Below are 14665 nucleotides of genomic sequence, written 5' to 3'. Positions count from 1 at the left end.
TTGGCTCCCGCGCAAATGAGTAGAGTCCTTAGTTTTATATAATTAGGGAAGAAAAAGATTTTGTGCTTCCAAATATTTATTTGAGTTATACATTTCTGGTGCTATTGAACAAAACTATCCTCCAATTATATGTGTAAAGCTCTTTAATCAAACAATCACTTATTCATCCTTTGCCTTTCTATTCCAAAACAACTTTATACTTTTATTTTAGCATGAACAGTCTGTCAGTATGAAGGAACCATCGCTAAGTGAAATTGAAGGTGGGACTCCAGATAGTGGCATTGGAATGGACCATATGGATGGTAAGTTTTTTTATCTATGGTATACATACGACATAAATTTTGGAACTGGAATTATTAATTTTTTTTATGAACTAATTCGTTTTAATGTGTACTGCTAAACTAATTTATACTAGTCACTAGTCCATGTTGCTAAGCGCAAAACTCGAGAACCCCACACGACCAATGGACAATTGTAATAAAAGCAATATAAATTATCTTTATTGCCAAGAAAAAATTACATTACGAACATGTTTTTGCAAAGGCGGACTTATCGCTAAGCTTGAATCTTTTCCAGCCAAGCTTTGTGTAGTGAAAGGAAAACATGGAACTGGGTGGTCAGCATACCTAACAGATATTAGTGTATATTAAACAAACTATACATATAAACTAACACAGACTACATACAATAAATAAAATACTTCATAAAATAAATAAATACATAGTTTTATACATACCTATAAAAAATAGCTTGATTAATATGTGTTAAGAAGAGATATGACAAAATATGGGATGTTCAAGCGGGATTCCGAAAGGGAATGGGATGTATGGATCAGGTCTTTTCAGAAAAGTTTTTGGCCAAGAGTCAAAAAGTCTATTGCTCATTCGTGGATATGGAAAAGGCCTAAACAGAGTTGAGAGGAATGAATTGTGGTCAGCACTATCTATGCATGGGAGCAGTCTCTTAATACGAGCACTGAAATCCTTATATTGAGGATTCGAGTGCTTGTGTCAGGATAAACGGAGCGCACACTGAGTTGGTTTAAGATTAAGACGTTAGGTAAGGATGTGTTGCGTCACCGTGGCTGTTCAACCTATTTATAGATAGTTGTTTGACTTGAGATTCTTTTTTAGGCGATGGGCCAGCTACCTGTCACTAGTCTCTCTCTCTTTGGCTAAATGATAGAATCTCAATTCTATCATTTAGCCAAATAGCTGAACGTGGCCATTCAGTCTTTCAATACTGTTGGCTCTGTCTACCCGGCAAGGGATATAGACGTGACCATATGTATGTATGTTGTTTAACAGATTTGGAAGAGTCTGAAAGTGGATTAAGAATGAATGAGTTACTCGTCAAATGTCTGCTCTATGCCGACGATCAGGTTTCTGGCGTCATCAGCAGAAGAGTTACAGGAGATGGTAAACTATGAAATGGAGAAAGAAATGACAGCATGTAATATTTTGATTGGAGGAGAAAAAGTTGAGCAAGTGAAAGAGTTTGTATATCTAGGATGATCCTAGATATACAAACTCTTTCACTTGCTCAACTAGTTAGTATTCTAGATCCTAGTAGGATCAAAGTTTATATCAGATGGCAAATGTGATAGTGATATTGAAAGAAGAGTGAACGCGGGGAACATGGTGAATGGAGCTTTGCATGCCTTTATGAGCAGTCAGAAACTATCCAAAAAAGCTCGACTGGCTGTGCATGGGGGCGTGTTGGTCCCGACATTAATGTATGGGAGTGAAAGTTGAGTATGGCAAAAGAAGCACGAAAGCAAAATAAATGCAGTGGAAATGAGAGCGTTAAGGAGTAGGTATGATGGGTGTGAAATTGAGTGACCGGATAAGGGAACAGCGTGATATGGGAATGTTGTGATGTGAAAGATGTAGTTACAGGAATAGAAAAGGGTATGTTAAGATGGTTTGGTCATGTGGAGAGGATGAATGAAAGCAGGTTGACTAAGCAGATATACAAGGAGAGTGTGAAAAGGTCGGAGTGGGAAGACCTAGACGAACGTATCTTGATCAAATTAGGGACGTCCTGGTAAAGGGTCAGGTCAAGACCACCCGAAACCGCCAAGCTTGCATGAAGAGAGTTATGAATGTGGGTGAAGCGAAGGAAGTATGCAGAGATCGTGGCAAGTGAAAAGAGGTAGTCTCTGCCTACCCCTCCGGGAAAGAGGCGTGATTTTATGTATGTACTAGAGGCCGCCCGCGACTTCGTCCGCATGGAAACCCTATCAATCCCGCGGGAACTCTGGGATAAAAAGTAGCCTATGTGTTATTCTGGGTCTTCAGCCACCTACATACCAAATTTCATGGTAATCGGTTCAGTAGTTTTTGCGTGAAAGAGTAACAAACATCCATACAAACTTTCGCCTTTATAATAGTATAGTAGGATATAAGAAGAGAGATAGTCCTTCAAGTTTTTTTTAAAGGTAGCTATTGTTTGTGAGGTGCGCATGTCAAAAATACCCATGTACTCGCCTTTAAAAATTGTATTTACATAGAGGACGACTGATTTTCTAAGATTTTTTAAGGAAGTGACCTTAGGTAATCGCAGGCATGTACCTATATCCGGAAAGAAAGTATTACCTACCTATTGTCAAAATCAGTGAGTGACAGTGACAGCCTGTGGTGACTTGAGAGATGACAGATGTCACAAAGGAGGCAATGTGTGACGACGGATCGGACATAGTTTTTCCTGGAGTATTCGGTGAAATATAAAATACCGATTGTAAATTACAACCGGTATTTTATATTTCACCGATATCTTTTTCTTCTTTTTTGTGAAGACACTTATTGAAAAAATTACAAGGAAATAATGCAAATGAAACTTTTCTTTTCACTTTGCTCCGATAAAGACTGCATAAGAAAACAACTGAAATCTGGCAAGTAGAAAAGATTAAGATGTGAAAAATCGATGTTTTGTTGTTTTAGAGAAAATAGGGCAGAACAAAGTCTTATGATACGTTACCATACGGAAATTACTAAAATGCATTATTATGAAATTTTTCAGTTTTGATAAATTACCGTCAAATGAAATGTATTATACAAAAAGTGTTCGAAATTAATCACAAAAACTGCACCATTAATTATTATTATATTATCTATGCATTACGCGATTCTCGATTAAACATCGGTTTAATTGCTTGATACAACACTACAAGTCAGGCTCCTCACTACACTTTAATATGGCCGACCGACATAGATATGTCAATTTGTTTTCTTCAATAACTTTTCGATGATGAATGCGAGTGTCGTTGTTCCTTATTTTGGAGTATTTTAATTTATTCTCAATATTTTATTAGTATTCTAGACTCAATATGTTTCATAACAGTTTTAAAAGCGTCAAAACAGGTAATTACATCAATAAATACACGTTTTGTACATATCGTACTTATATGTTTTTGAGTGTTCTCAACGAAATTTGGGTACATGAGTAGTACTTTGCATGCGTTACCTCAAAATATAACCGTTTCTTTTTTCTATGTTACCATTATAAAGTTCCTTTGTCGGTTTGTCTTGCCTGTACAATGCCAAAATGATAGCAATGTGAAGTAATGCAAAAGATATTAGCTACCGGAGAAATCGATAGACTGCGTACTTGGTCGTAATAACCTAATGTGTATCCCTAAACTTATGCCTTTGTTATTATGCTTCTCCAACGTGCGAAAAATTACAGCTGTATTGACCCAAAATTGAATTTCTGTTGAAACTGGCTTACCCATAATTGTATAATATTTGAATATTTGTCTAGGTTATTTTTTCTATATCCATTACGTGTTATTAATTCCTAAATGCCCCAGATCTTCTTGCGTATGAAAAAAAAATTCAACAATTTTTTTGTTTTTATATCTCATTTTCAAGGGTTGAGTCTTTATCTCAACTTTAAATTCCCAGTGCAAAAGGCTATTATTTGATGCCTACGGGTTCATGTATTAATAATAATATTTTATTTCACTTTTTCAGATACTAGTAGGGACGAGATGAATCCTAGTTTATTACAGAACATAGTTACATCTCTTAATTGCCGCACTATTAGGATCGGCTCCTATAGATACACACCTAAAGAAAAGGTATACCATTATGTTCATTTATACCAAGTATTGTTGAAAACTTTCTTCTTTGTCTCATTTTCAATGTCATTTATTTGAAATTAATGTTTCCCATTGTAGGTTTACATATCATCAAAAGGGATCAAAATTGTTGCACCTTCGCTAAAGAATGAATCAAAGGATGTGGCACTCCAAATTCAGCTGAAGGAAGTTGTAAAAATTCTGGTACATTTTGGGAAAGGGATGCCAGTTATTTTTTTGTATACAATGAACAAGTGTGGCGCCTATATTAGGAAAGCTTTAGATATGAATGAAGATTGTGGTTTGTATTACTACTTTTTATACCCACCTACTATTATTTATTCCAAACTTACATGCAGAAGTATGATATCTTATAACATTTGTTTTAGGTCCATACTATAACCCGATGTCAACTAATGATCCATTTAAAAGAATAACACTCCTACCAGATATAATAACTGATGAAGCTAAAGCGACATTAAAAATGTTGTTTGGAAAAGTGATAGATGAACTGAATGCTCGAGAGGCTAATGACATTTTAGTAAGGACATGTTCTAAAGAAAGTAATAATGTCACAAAAATGACTACTAGGTCAGCAAGTGCTTCCAGTGCTTCTGGAGTCAAAAGGTAACTTATTACTTTCCTTTTCAGGTTTTGAATATTGTCTCACTTAAGTCTATTAAAGGATAGATTACTATTATGTCTGAGAATCCCATGTGAAGCCTGTTAGTAATAAAAATTAATAATTTTGTTTCAGTTCCAGTTCTCCAGAAATAAGACAAATATTAATTTATCCTCCTGGTAAAGGTGGTATACCTATAAATACTGAAGACTATATGTGCTTAGCACAGGATCAGTTTTTAAATGATGTTATAATTGATTTTTATTTAAAACATTTAGTTCATGAAGTTCTCACTCACAGTCAGAGAGAAAAGACTCATATTTTTAGCACCTTCTTTTATAAAAGATTGACAACAAAACCCAGTAAAGTAAATAAAAGTTCGAACCCTCATGAATGGGACAGCAGCTTAACTCCAGCACAAAAACGTCATGCACGTGTGAAAACATGGACAAAAAATGTGAACATATTTGAAAAAGATTATATTGTAGTTCCTATCAATGAAAATTGCCACTGGTTTGTGGCTATTATTTGTTTTCCCAGCTTAGATGGATGCAGAAGTATGATTGATAATCGTACTGTTACTCCACAGGAAATTAAGAAAAGAGGTTGGTATTGGAGTTTTTATTTATTGTAATCTATTTCTTATTTTTTCAAGTAATATATTAAAATATTAAACTTAAATTTAAAAAAAAAACACTTTCTTACAGAGCGCAGATCATCTATGCAAATAGGTAATACAACAATTACACCCCTAACAAAACAGGAACAACTTACATTAAGTTGTGACTCAGATAATTTAAGTGAACGTGACGAGGCAGAGGCAGAGGTGATTCCCTATTTTTATAAACATAATTTATTGCACTAAATATTTAAGCCACTCTTTTTTTTTAAATTATTATCAGGTTATAATTTTTTTTTTTATTTCAGGAAAGTGATTTGGACATGCAATGTGATTCAGATGAAGAGGAGGGTGAGAAGACTCCGGTAGAAAAGAAACCTGAAGTTCAGCCGGCTGGAAAAACTGAGCCCATCAAGCAGTAAGAATTTTTAATATAGCCTACTAATATTATAAATGCGAAAGTTTGTGAGTATGTCAGTATGGATGTTTGTTACTTTTTCATGCAAAAACTACTGAACTGATTACGATGAAATTTGGTATGTAGGTAGCTGAAGACCCAAAATAACATAGGCTACTTTTCATCTAGGAGTGCCTGCGGAATTGATAGGGTTTCCATGCGGACGAAGCCGCGGGCGGCCTCTAGTTTTTCATAAATGTTTGTAGCAGTTTCAAATTAAACATGAACATCCCAACTAGTAAACAAGACTGGTAGTTTAGAAATCCCACAGTGTCCCTGTAAATGATTTTGAATAGATACCTGACTGACACTTTGCTGAATTTCATTTATTATCTTGAGAATATGTAGGTACATTGAAGTGCAACCAATGATACGCGTTAGACTGGTTTCTCTATAGATGCGGCCATGAAGATGGCAGTATCTCTCTATCTCTATCTAGTCACCTGAACTTTTCGATCGAGATCGAAGTTTCCGTTTGTCTGGGTCATCTGGAATAAACACTACTACAATACAGTATCTTGTTATCATTTTATTACCCTTTCTTTAATTTTTCAGACCATGTATATTAATATTTGACTCCTTGGCTGGCGCTTCGAGATCTCGTGTTGTTGCAACATTGCGCGACTATCTGACTTGCGAATACCAAGCAAAGGTAATTTACAAAAAAAAAAAATTGATTTTGTTTTCTATTGTTATCTGTCTTATTTTCGTTATTCTTCAATATTTCAGATATCGCCATCTAAAATATTCAATAAAGACAACATGAAAGGAAGCTGTCCGAAAATACCACAGCAAAATAATTTTACCGATTGTGGCTTATATTTATTACAATATGTTGAACATTTTTTTAAGGTAAGTACCATTTCTTAATAATTTTTCATCATTAACCAAACAAAATCTTTCATTGATGAAAATCTTTCATTGGTCTCAAGTTATACTCTGACACATTCTGAAGATACAAAAGTAAAACCTTACTTCAAAACCAGAATCTATGCAGAAAAAAAATCTTTGTAATAAAAAGTATAATATCCTACCTGTTTACTCACCCATTTACTGATAAGGTGTTTTAATATATTTTTGAATAATCAAACAGTCATTGTGACACAGGATGCTGTAAATTGCCTGCAAATACTGAAGTAAGAAGTGAATTTAACTTTTAATATCTCAGGCAATTTAATTTATACATTAGTGTCGAGATAACAGATGGCCAAATGACCATATTGATTTCTGATATACCTTTTTTCCAGGAACCTATTATAGATTATTCGTTACCTATAAAACAACTAGCAAATTGGTTTGACGAAATAGTTGTAACAAGAAAACGCGAGGAGATATCAAAATTATTAAAAACCCTTATGCATAAATACAACCCAGATTCGCATTTGACTCTTCCTGATATCACATTCCCTACTTTAAATGGTATGTATAAATAATATCGTATAAAAACATTTAAGTCTAGCAGAGCGGTGGTTGTATCGGTAAGGTGCCCAAAATGCGTAATGCACAGAATGGTCAAGGTGGGATTCGGATTGTGGCTAGATCCGAATCTCACCTCAACCATGTAACAACTATTTTCATTTTGCGAGGAAACCTGAACATTCAGGCAACTGGATGTGTAACCATGGATCCAAAACATGGATTATATTTACCTGCAAAGTTTGTGGAGGTCAGATGGAAATCACTTGGAGTAAAAATTGGACACACCCAATCTAGGATCCTTGATCAAAGGCACACCCAGAGTTCCTCCAGATAGGTAAGGATACAACCGAAACTAAAGCCAGGAGGAAGAAGAAAAACATTTTATTATTGGCTACTTTTTTATATTAGCCCTAAACACAAACAAATACATATGTTTTCTAATTAGTAAATTTAAGAGTAACTATATATTTTCAGGTAAATTAATAGAAATGGAAGAACAACAAGAAGAGGGATCAGACGGAGAAAAAGCCAATGCTAGTTCTAGTAAATTAAATAAAACAGAAGGAAAAGACTCAGAAGGCCCTCCCACATTGACATTTGTGAAACAAATATCCTCTGGTGACATATTAGTTAAGAGAAATTTTATCGATTCTTCAGACACAATACACTTGCGAAAGGCAATAAGACTTTCTAGTGACGCTGAAAATAGGTCTATGGTGCAGATCAAGCCAGAATTTATAAAGAAAGGTGATAATGAAAATCAAATATTAATACCTATTAAATTTGCACAGACAAGTGATTTGGTCAAAGACATTCAAAATACGTTAATAGTGAATAAGAGTAATAAAACTATAAGTGATAAAAAACATGGTGTACACAATCAAAATGTGTCTAGTTTGAATTGTATTCGACAGAATGTGAGTGACAGTGATAGCAATTCGTTTCTCAAAACAAGAAGAATTAATAAACTTGAAGATGTAATGAATGAATCAAGTAAAAAGTTTAAGAAGAATGAATGTTAAACAGTTGCCTGTCCATATACCATGTCTATTAAATTATTATAATTTAATAATGTGTATAGTAGTTTCTCGGACTTGTAAATATTAGTTATTATAACATGTGTATTTAATACTGTACCTATTTTATAATGTAAAGTTTAAAATTTTACTTGTGTATTATATTAGTGGCCACAATACAAAAAATACTTGCTATATTACTTTTATTTGAAACTAGCTCCTGCCCGTAACTTTGCCCGCCATAAAACGAAATCGGACAATCACAATATAAAAAAGCTTTACGGCTCATGCAGTTTGCCGCCGACTTCGTACGACCTAGGTCTTACCGATTCGGATAGACTGACTGACTAAAACCAGTGCAGTGTTCAGTCGACTCAGCTGAGCTACCGGCATACATAGTAGGTACTTATCTCTATTTAGTTTCTGCTAGAGACCTCTGAACTGAAGAACTGCAGTAGAATTCCGATTATCCGGACTCGCGTCACGGCTCTAGTACCGCGCAACTAGCGACAAGTCAACGCGCCTCCGAATGTTTACTCCCAGCTCTCATCTCAAAGAAGAGACTGAAACTGAGGATGAATGTCAAGAACCATCTCACGCAGAAGCTTTTGAAACTCTAGAAATAGCTTTTAAGTGGTTTGAAAGACAGGAGGATTCGAATTCCTTACAGCTGTTACAACTGAAGCACATCAGAGATTTGGCTGCAATGAAAAGATGTGATTGAATCACATGTACATATGTATAATTTTTTTTTTAAATCATTTTTTCTAAGCGACGTAGGTGCAAATGTCAAACTCATTACATAAGATAACATTTAAATATCAAATATTGTTTGATTTGACTATGAAATCGATTATCCGGATTTTCGGTTATCCGAATTACCACTGGTTTTAATTGATTCGGATAATCGGGATTCTACTGTATCTAGCGACCAGCGATTGATTGTCAGTGTTGCCAGTCTAACGATTCAAGGGCTGTTAAATACCTAGCTATAGTAGTCAATAAATATATTGAACATCTTAAAAACTACTTCACCGATTTTAATGACCTGCAAATTAAAACTCTATTGACAGACTAATATAAATTATAAGAAATTAATTTTATATATCTATAATTTGATATTGTACATTTAAAATTTTATTTAAATTAGATCTATTGTTTCAAAAGACTTGGATCCAAAGCCATTAAAAAAGCGTGAATCGTGTCAAAAGACAAGTACTGCATGACATTGACATTTGATATTGATACATAGAATCAATGTTTGAAGAAGACGTGCATGGTCCGTGCGCAGATTGTATTTCAATATTTTTTGTTAGATCTGCGTTTATATCAAATTAAAAAACAATTCGTGGTCTGAAAAATGAGTGAGAATAAAATTGACATCGGCATACTGGAAGAAAAATGTAGTTGGCTCTTGCATCCTCGATTTTTTCCGAGTAAAATCGGTGGCAAACCTGCATGGCTGGATCTTCAAAACTTGCCTATACCTTTTGTGCTGTCTTGTAAAAAGTGTAAAGACCCATTAGTATTTTTGTGTCAAGTAAGTAAACATTTTAGACTTGCTTTAAAAATAGAAATTCTATTTGTCATGATAACATGTGATCGAAATAATGTGATCTTGTAGATTTATGCCCCATATGAAGAAGACGAAAATAGTTTTCATCGGACAATTTTTATTTTCATATGTAGAAATGGACCATGCTGTCAGCCAAATTCTTCTGAAAATTTCTTGGTCCTCCGTTGCCAACTTCCTCGAAAGAACCCTTTTTATTCATATGAGCCGTATGAAGAGAATGAAAATGAGGTATGTAGCAAACAAATTTTATTTCATCTTAAACATAATCAGACCTTGACGTCTTGCCGTGATCCTTACTTTCTTTTACTTTTATGTTTTCGTGCTACCTGATCATCAAACTTTTTTTAACCTACTGTAGCAAAATTTTTTTATATAGGTTTTTCCAATGGACAAGTGGGCCAATTTATGTGATGTTTGTGGCATCAAAGGTCCTTCTCATTGTGCAAAATGTAAAAAAGTTTATTACTGCAGTCGTAAACACCAGATTTTGGATTGGCAGAAAGGACATAAGGAATATTGCTCTGTTGTACAACAGGTATGTATTACTTAGTTTTGCGTTGAAATTCTAAACTTCTAATGTTTACAAATATAATAGAAGTGAAGTCAGCAGGACACATACTGCTTAAATTTTTGGTAAAACCTGAGGATAGTGATGAATCTGGACAAGAAACAGATGGATTTCCATATGTTGTGTATTATAAAAATAATAGCTACTAGTTATTGCTTTATGAAATTTGCTTATATTCTTATAAATGTTTTTTACTTATATTTCAGAATCCTACTTCATGTAAAATTAACAACTTTATTGTAACAGAATCAGGTAAATCTATTTTATTCAAGGAGTGGGAACTTATTGTTGATGAAGAAGATGAGGTTGGTATTTACTTTCATTGTACCATTATAACTGATGACAAAATATGGGATGCTCAAGCGGGATTTCGAAAGGGAATGGGATGTACTGATCAGGTCTTTTCTTTGCGGTGCATAGCCGAAAAGTTTTTGGCCAAGAGTCAAAAAGTCTATTGCACATTCGTGGATTTGGAAAAGGCCTATGACGGAGTTAAGAGGAATGAATTGTGGTCAGCACTTTCTATACATGGGGTGAGCAGTCTCTTAATACGAGCACTGAAATCCTTATATGTGGATTAGAGTGCTATGAATGTCAGGATAAACGGAGCGCACACTGAGTGGTTTAAGATTGAGAAAGGCGTTAGGCAACGATGTGTTGCGTCACTGTGGCTGTTCAACCTATTTATGGATAATTGCTTGACAGATTTGAAAGAGTCTGAAAGTGGATTAAGGATGAATGAGTTACTCGTCAAATGTCTGCTCTATGCCGACGATCAGGTTATACTGGCGTCATCAGCGGAGGAGTTACAGGAGATGGTAAACTGTATGCATGAAGCTTTAAAAGAGAAAGGAATAAAAGTGAACGTAAGTAAAACTAAAACACTGGTTTTTGAAATGGAGAAAGAAATGACAGCATGTAATATTTTGATTGGAGGAGAAAAAGTTGAGCAAGTGAAAGAGTTTGTATATCTAGGGTCAAAGTTTACATCAGATGGCAAGTGTGATAGTGATATTGAAAGGAGAGTAAACGCGGGGAACATGGTGAATGGAGCTTTGCATTCCTTTATGAGCAGTCAGAAACTATCCAAAAAGGCTCGACTGGCTGTGCACAGGGGCGTGTTGGTCCCGACATTAATGTATGGGAGTGAAAGTTGAGTATGGCAAAAGAAGCACGAAAGCAGAATAAATGCAGTGGAAATGAGAGCGTTAAGGAGCATGTTGGGTGTGAAATTGAGTGACCGGATAAGGAACAGCGTGATAAGGGAATGTTGTGATGTGAAAGAAGATGTAGTTACAGGAATAGAAAAGGGTATGTTGAGATGGTTTGGTCATGTGGAGAGGATGAATGAAAACAGGTTGATTAAGCAGATATACATGGAGAGTGTGGAGGGAAAGGTCGGGGTGGGAATACCTAGACGAACATATCTTGATCAAATTAATGACGTCCTGGTAAAGGGTCAGGTCAAAAGTACCCGAAACCGCCGAGCTTGCATGAAGAGAGTTATGAATGTGGATGAAGCAAAGGAAGTATGCAGGGATCGTGGCAAGTGGAAAGAGGTAGTCTCTGCCTACCCCTCCGGGAAAGAGGCGTGATTTTATGTATGTATGTACCATTATTCCATATCAACTGTAAAAAAAAGCGTAGTAATATCAGCACAACTTATCCCACCCTAGAAGATCATGTGTCCCTAAGTGATATTTTTCTTTTGATGCCTTCTATGATATTAACCAGAAGAGTTCTGCTTTTTTAGTTGCTTTCAAGTACTACTGTATACCTATAGTTACTTACTTTTATGTAGGGTGTTGCTTCTGTGGGAATTTCCAGAAAAAAAATAAACCTATGTATTCCTTATAGGAAAGTGTGGATTATTATATTATTTTTCATCTCTGCAGGAAGATAAGGACAATGTGGATGTGAATCATGAAATGGAAAAATTGAGAAAACTAATGCAGGAAAAGAAGGCAGGCAGTTTAGACAATGTTAGTGATACTGAATTGGAGCAGTATACTAGGCCATTGCCAGAAGATAAAGTTTTCAATAAATTCAGCAAGAGAGTTGCAAGGCATCCGGACCAAGTCCTAAGATATGATAGAGATGGACATCCTTTATGGATTACAGGAAATTCTGATAGTTTCATAGATATACCAAAATGTCAGTACTGTAATGGTGAAAGACAATTTGAATTTCAGGTAAAAACCATTTTTAAAATACTGGGAAATACTCTACTTTTTATCCCTTTGAGGTCACCTAATTTCCTAAAGCACCTTATCAACACTGTAGCTTGTCTCAGACAATATAAGAATTAAGCATATTTTCTAATTTCAGATCATGCCACAGTTACTTAACTTTATCGATGTTGGTATAGACTTAAACAGTATAGATTGGGGAGTGTTAGCAGTCTACACCTGTAAAAGAAGTTGTAATGGGGGACCCAGCTATAAGGAAGAATACATAATAAAACAAGATTTAACAAACTAATACACATATTTTTACTAAATAAATAATTATTTACAAATTTTGTTTCACACATTATTCTAATTTCCTTTAACTGGTTTTCCATATTCTTCTGATATATAAGTTAATAGGTCATTAAGACCAGTAAATTCTGTTCTAGATTGAGGAGGGTTGTTTTTAGGTAGTTCGGGTAATATGTTGCCCATTTTAATTCTAAACTCCTTGAGCTGAAAAAAAAGTAGGTATTTGAATTATACAGGCACATGTATATGATATCAATTATTCAGTTTAGCCTGTGCCATGCCTATTACCAATGGTTTTGTTATTCTGTTCCCCTTGTTCTTAATTTTATTAACCGATTTGTTGCGGCGCACATTTTTAAACACTTAAGAGTTGCGGCATACAAATATTTTGTGACACACCTGCCGTGTCAAACGCCATAGCGTTTAGTGACACAGTAGCCGTGTCACCCGCCATGTCTGACAAGTTTTATTGTTTTTCTTGGTTTTTACACATGCATTGACTTGATTCACTTAGTTGAACGCAAACCACGCATGTAAGCAGAAGGTAACAAAACTTCTACAAATGGTTATCATTAAAATAAGGATACCCAATCTGAAACTGAGATATTAGTTCAAGAAGATAAATGTTGAATATCCTTACATTTTGAGCACCAGACAGCTTCCATATACTATAACACAAACATGAAGTCCCAGCCACTGCATAGAGAGTACCCCAACCAAGCGCTCTAAGTGCTAAGATAGCACCAGCATCTGCTAACTCAGCACTGCTATGTAACCCTGGAAAATAAATAAGTTTATTTAAACTGTTGGCAAATTTTTTTCACTTGTAACAAAAAGCTGCCTAGCAGTGCCTGCCTGCATTGGGATTCAAATCTGGTAAGTAGGTATCCTCTACAAGATGGATAAGTAGGTACCTACCTGATTTCACAAATCAGCCTGTAACTGTTTAATATATATTACCTTTATTAAAATATTTCGGATCGGCTTTTTTGGCAGCTGCTAAAGTGGCACTAAATCCTACAAATGCTGAAATTCCAGCAACTGCTGATAGAAAAGCACCACCTGAAAGTTAATAAAAATACATGGTAAAGACGATTGCGAGGCTCTCTGTTTTTTTGTCAAAGTGAATGATGCGAAGCTAACAAAAAGAAGCGTTTTATTGAAGTAAGTGTAAGACTACGTGGACAATTTGAATGACTTAGTATAGTAGAAAATTGAAAGGCAAATAAAAAAGATATATAACTTTTATCCTTTGTAGACGCTCTTCTTTCTCCACTGCTTTATCTATCAAATCGCCATCCGTAGTAATAGACATGTTTACGATTCTATAAAAAATACTAAAGAGTACCTAAAAATACTCTGAATAATTTTAACAGTTAATAATAGTGTAATTAAATAACCAAATCACTAGATTATTCTACTCCAACAAAGCCACAATTTTAGTTGTATTGTGAATTGTGAGCCAAGTCAAGGTTTCTCAAACCTTATTTGAAATAAGTAACGTTAGTTCTAACGCTCTCTATTAGCCTCTAACCTTAAAATTTTACTATTATTATTTTATAATTGATACAATTGATGATCATTTAATCAATAGAATGAACTAAAACACAGTAAGACATGTATGTGAGGTATTCAATATTTTAACTATATAATTGTTGTCGATGTCATAACAAATGTTAAAATTCCAATAATTGCTGAAAGATAAGCACTACCTGCCTATATCACGCGAATAATTATTGCTGTCCCAGCAATATAAAAACCGAAAAAAAAACGTATTACTAGTAGTAGTACGCCTAAGTATCATGTTTTGAGAAACACTGGTTTATA

The 14665-nt window shown here is 34.8% G+C and overlaps 3 protein-coding genes across 10 annotated transcripts in view; 2 read left to right on the top strand and 1 right to left on the bottom strand.

Moving 5' to 3' along the window:
• Nucleotides 1–8409, top strand: part of LOC106133697 (uncharacterized) — a 35004-nt gene extending 26595 nt beyond the window's left edge. For all 8 annotated transcript variants that reach the window (XM_060945231.1, XM_060945230.1, XM_060945229.1 and 5 more), the window contains 11 exons: nt 212–302; nt 3975–4081; nt 4181–4382; nt 4471–4708; nt 4839–5308; nt 5411–5529; nt 5631–5740; nt 6335–6431; nt 6509–6631; nt 7027–7198; nt 7673–8409. In XM_060945231.1, the coding sequence (XP_060801214.1) occupies nt 212–302; nt 3975–4081; nt 4181–4382; nt 4471–4708; nt 4839–5308; nt 5411–5529; nt 5631–5740; nt 6335–6431; nt 6509–6631; nt 7027–7198; nt 7673–8220 (2277 nt within the window). In that variant the 3' untranslated portion in view covers nt 8221–8409. The remainder of the gene's footprint in view (nt 1–211; nt 303–3974; nt 4082–4180; nt 4383–4470; nt 4709–4838; nt 5309–5410; nt 5530–5630; nt 5741–6334; nt 6432–6508; nt 6632–7026; nt 7199–7672) is intronic.
• Nucleotides 8410–9449: 1040 nt separating this feature from the next.
• On the top strand, nt 9450–12871 carry LOC106132432 (programmed cell death protein 2). The gene is made up of 6 exons (XM_013331847.2): nt 9450–9754; nt 9839–10018; nt 10167–10325; nt 10565–10663; nt 12254–12550; nt 12687–12871. The coding sequence occupies exons 1-6, from the start codon at nt 9575–9577 to the stop codon at nt 12837–12839; spliced, it is 1068 nt and encodes a 355-aa protein (XP_013187301.1). The 5' UTR covers nt 9450–9574; the 3' UTR covers nt 12840–12871.
• Nucleotides 12827–14509, bottom strand: LOC106132439 (transmembrane protein 242). Its single transcript, XM_060945236.1, has 4 exons — nt 14083–14509; nt 13799–13902; nt 13479–13615; nt 12827–13042 (listed from the first exon to the last, which is right to left on the bottom strand). The coding sequence occupies exons 1-4, from the start codon at nt 14151–14153 to the stop codon at nt 12896–12898; spliced, it is 459 nt and encodes a 152-aa protein (XP_060801219.1). The 5' UTR covers nt 14154–14509; the 3' UTR covers nt 12827–12895.
• Nucleotides 14510–14665: the final 156 nt, after the last annotated feature.

The sequence above is a fragment of the Amyelois transitella genome, chromosome 7 (genome assembly GCF_032362555.1).
Source record: "Amyelois transitella isolate CPQ chromosome 7, ilAmyTran1.1, whole genome shotgun sequence".
NCBI lineage: Eukaryota > Metazoa > Arthropoda > Insecta > Lepidoptera > Pyralidae > Amyelois > Amyelois transitella.
Note: the sequence above shows the minus strand (reverse complement) of the source record. Positions and strands in the feature narration are given on the sequence as shown.

Excerpts from the sequence above, each read along its gene's own strand:
- LOC106132432 (XM_013331847.2), top strand. The coding sequence starts at position 9,575 with ATGAGTGAGAATAAAATTGACATCGGCATACTGGAAGAAAAATGTAGT. Across the intron at positions 10,019-10,166 it reads ATGAAGAGAATGAAAATGAG|GTTTTTCCAATGGACAAGTG; the intron begins GTATGTAGCAAA and ends TTTTTTATATAG. Across the intron at positions 12,551-12,686 it reads AAAGACAATTTGAATTTCAG|ATCATGCCACAGTTACTTAA; the intron begins GTAAAAACCATT and ends TTCTAATTTCAG.
- LOC106132439 (XM_060945236.1), bottom strand. The coding sequence starts at position 14,153 with ATGTCTATTACTACGGATGGCGATTTGATAGATAAAGCAGTGGAGAAA. Across the intron at positions 13,903-14,082 it reads GAGCGTCTACAAAGGATAAA|AGGTGGTGCTTTTCTATCAG; the intron begins AGTTATATATCT and ends TTATTAACTTTC. Across the intron at positions 13,616-13,798 it reads TCCGAAATATTTTAATAAAG|GGTTACATAGCAGTGCTGAG; the intron begins GTAATATATATT and ends TTTATTTTCCAG.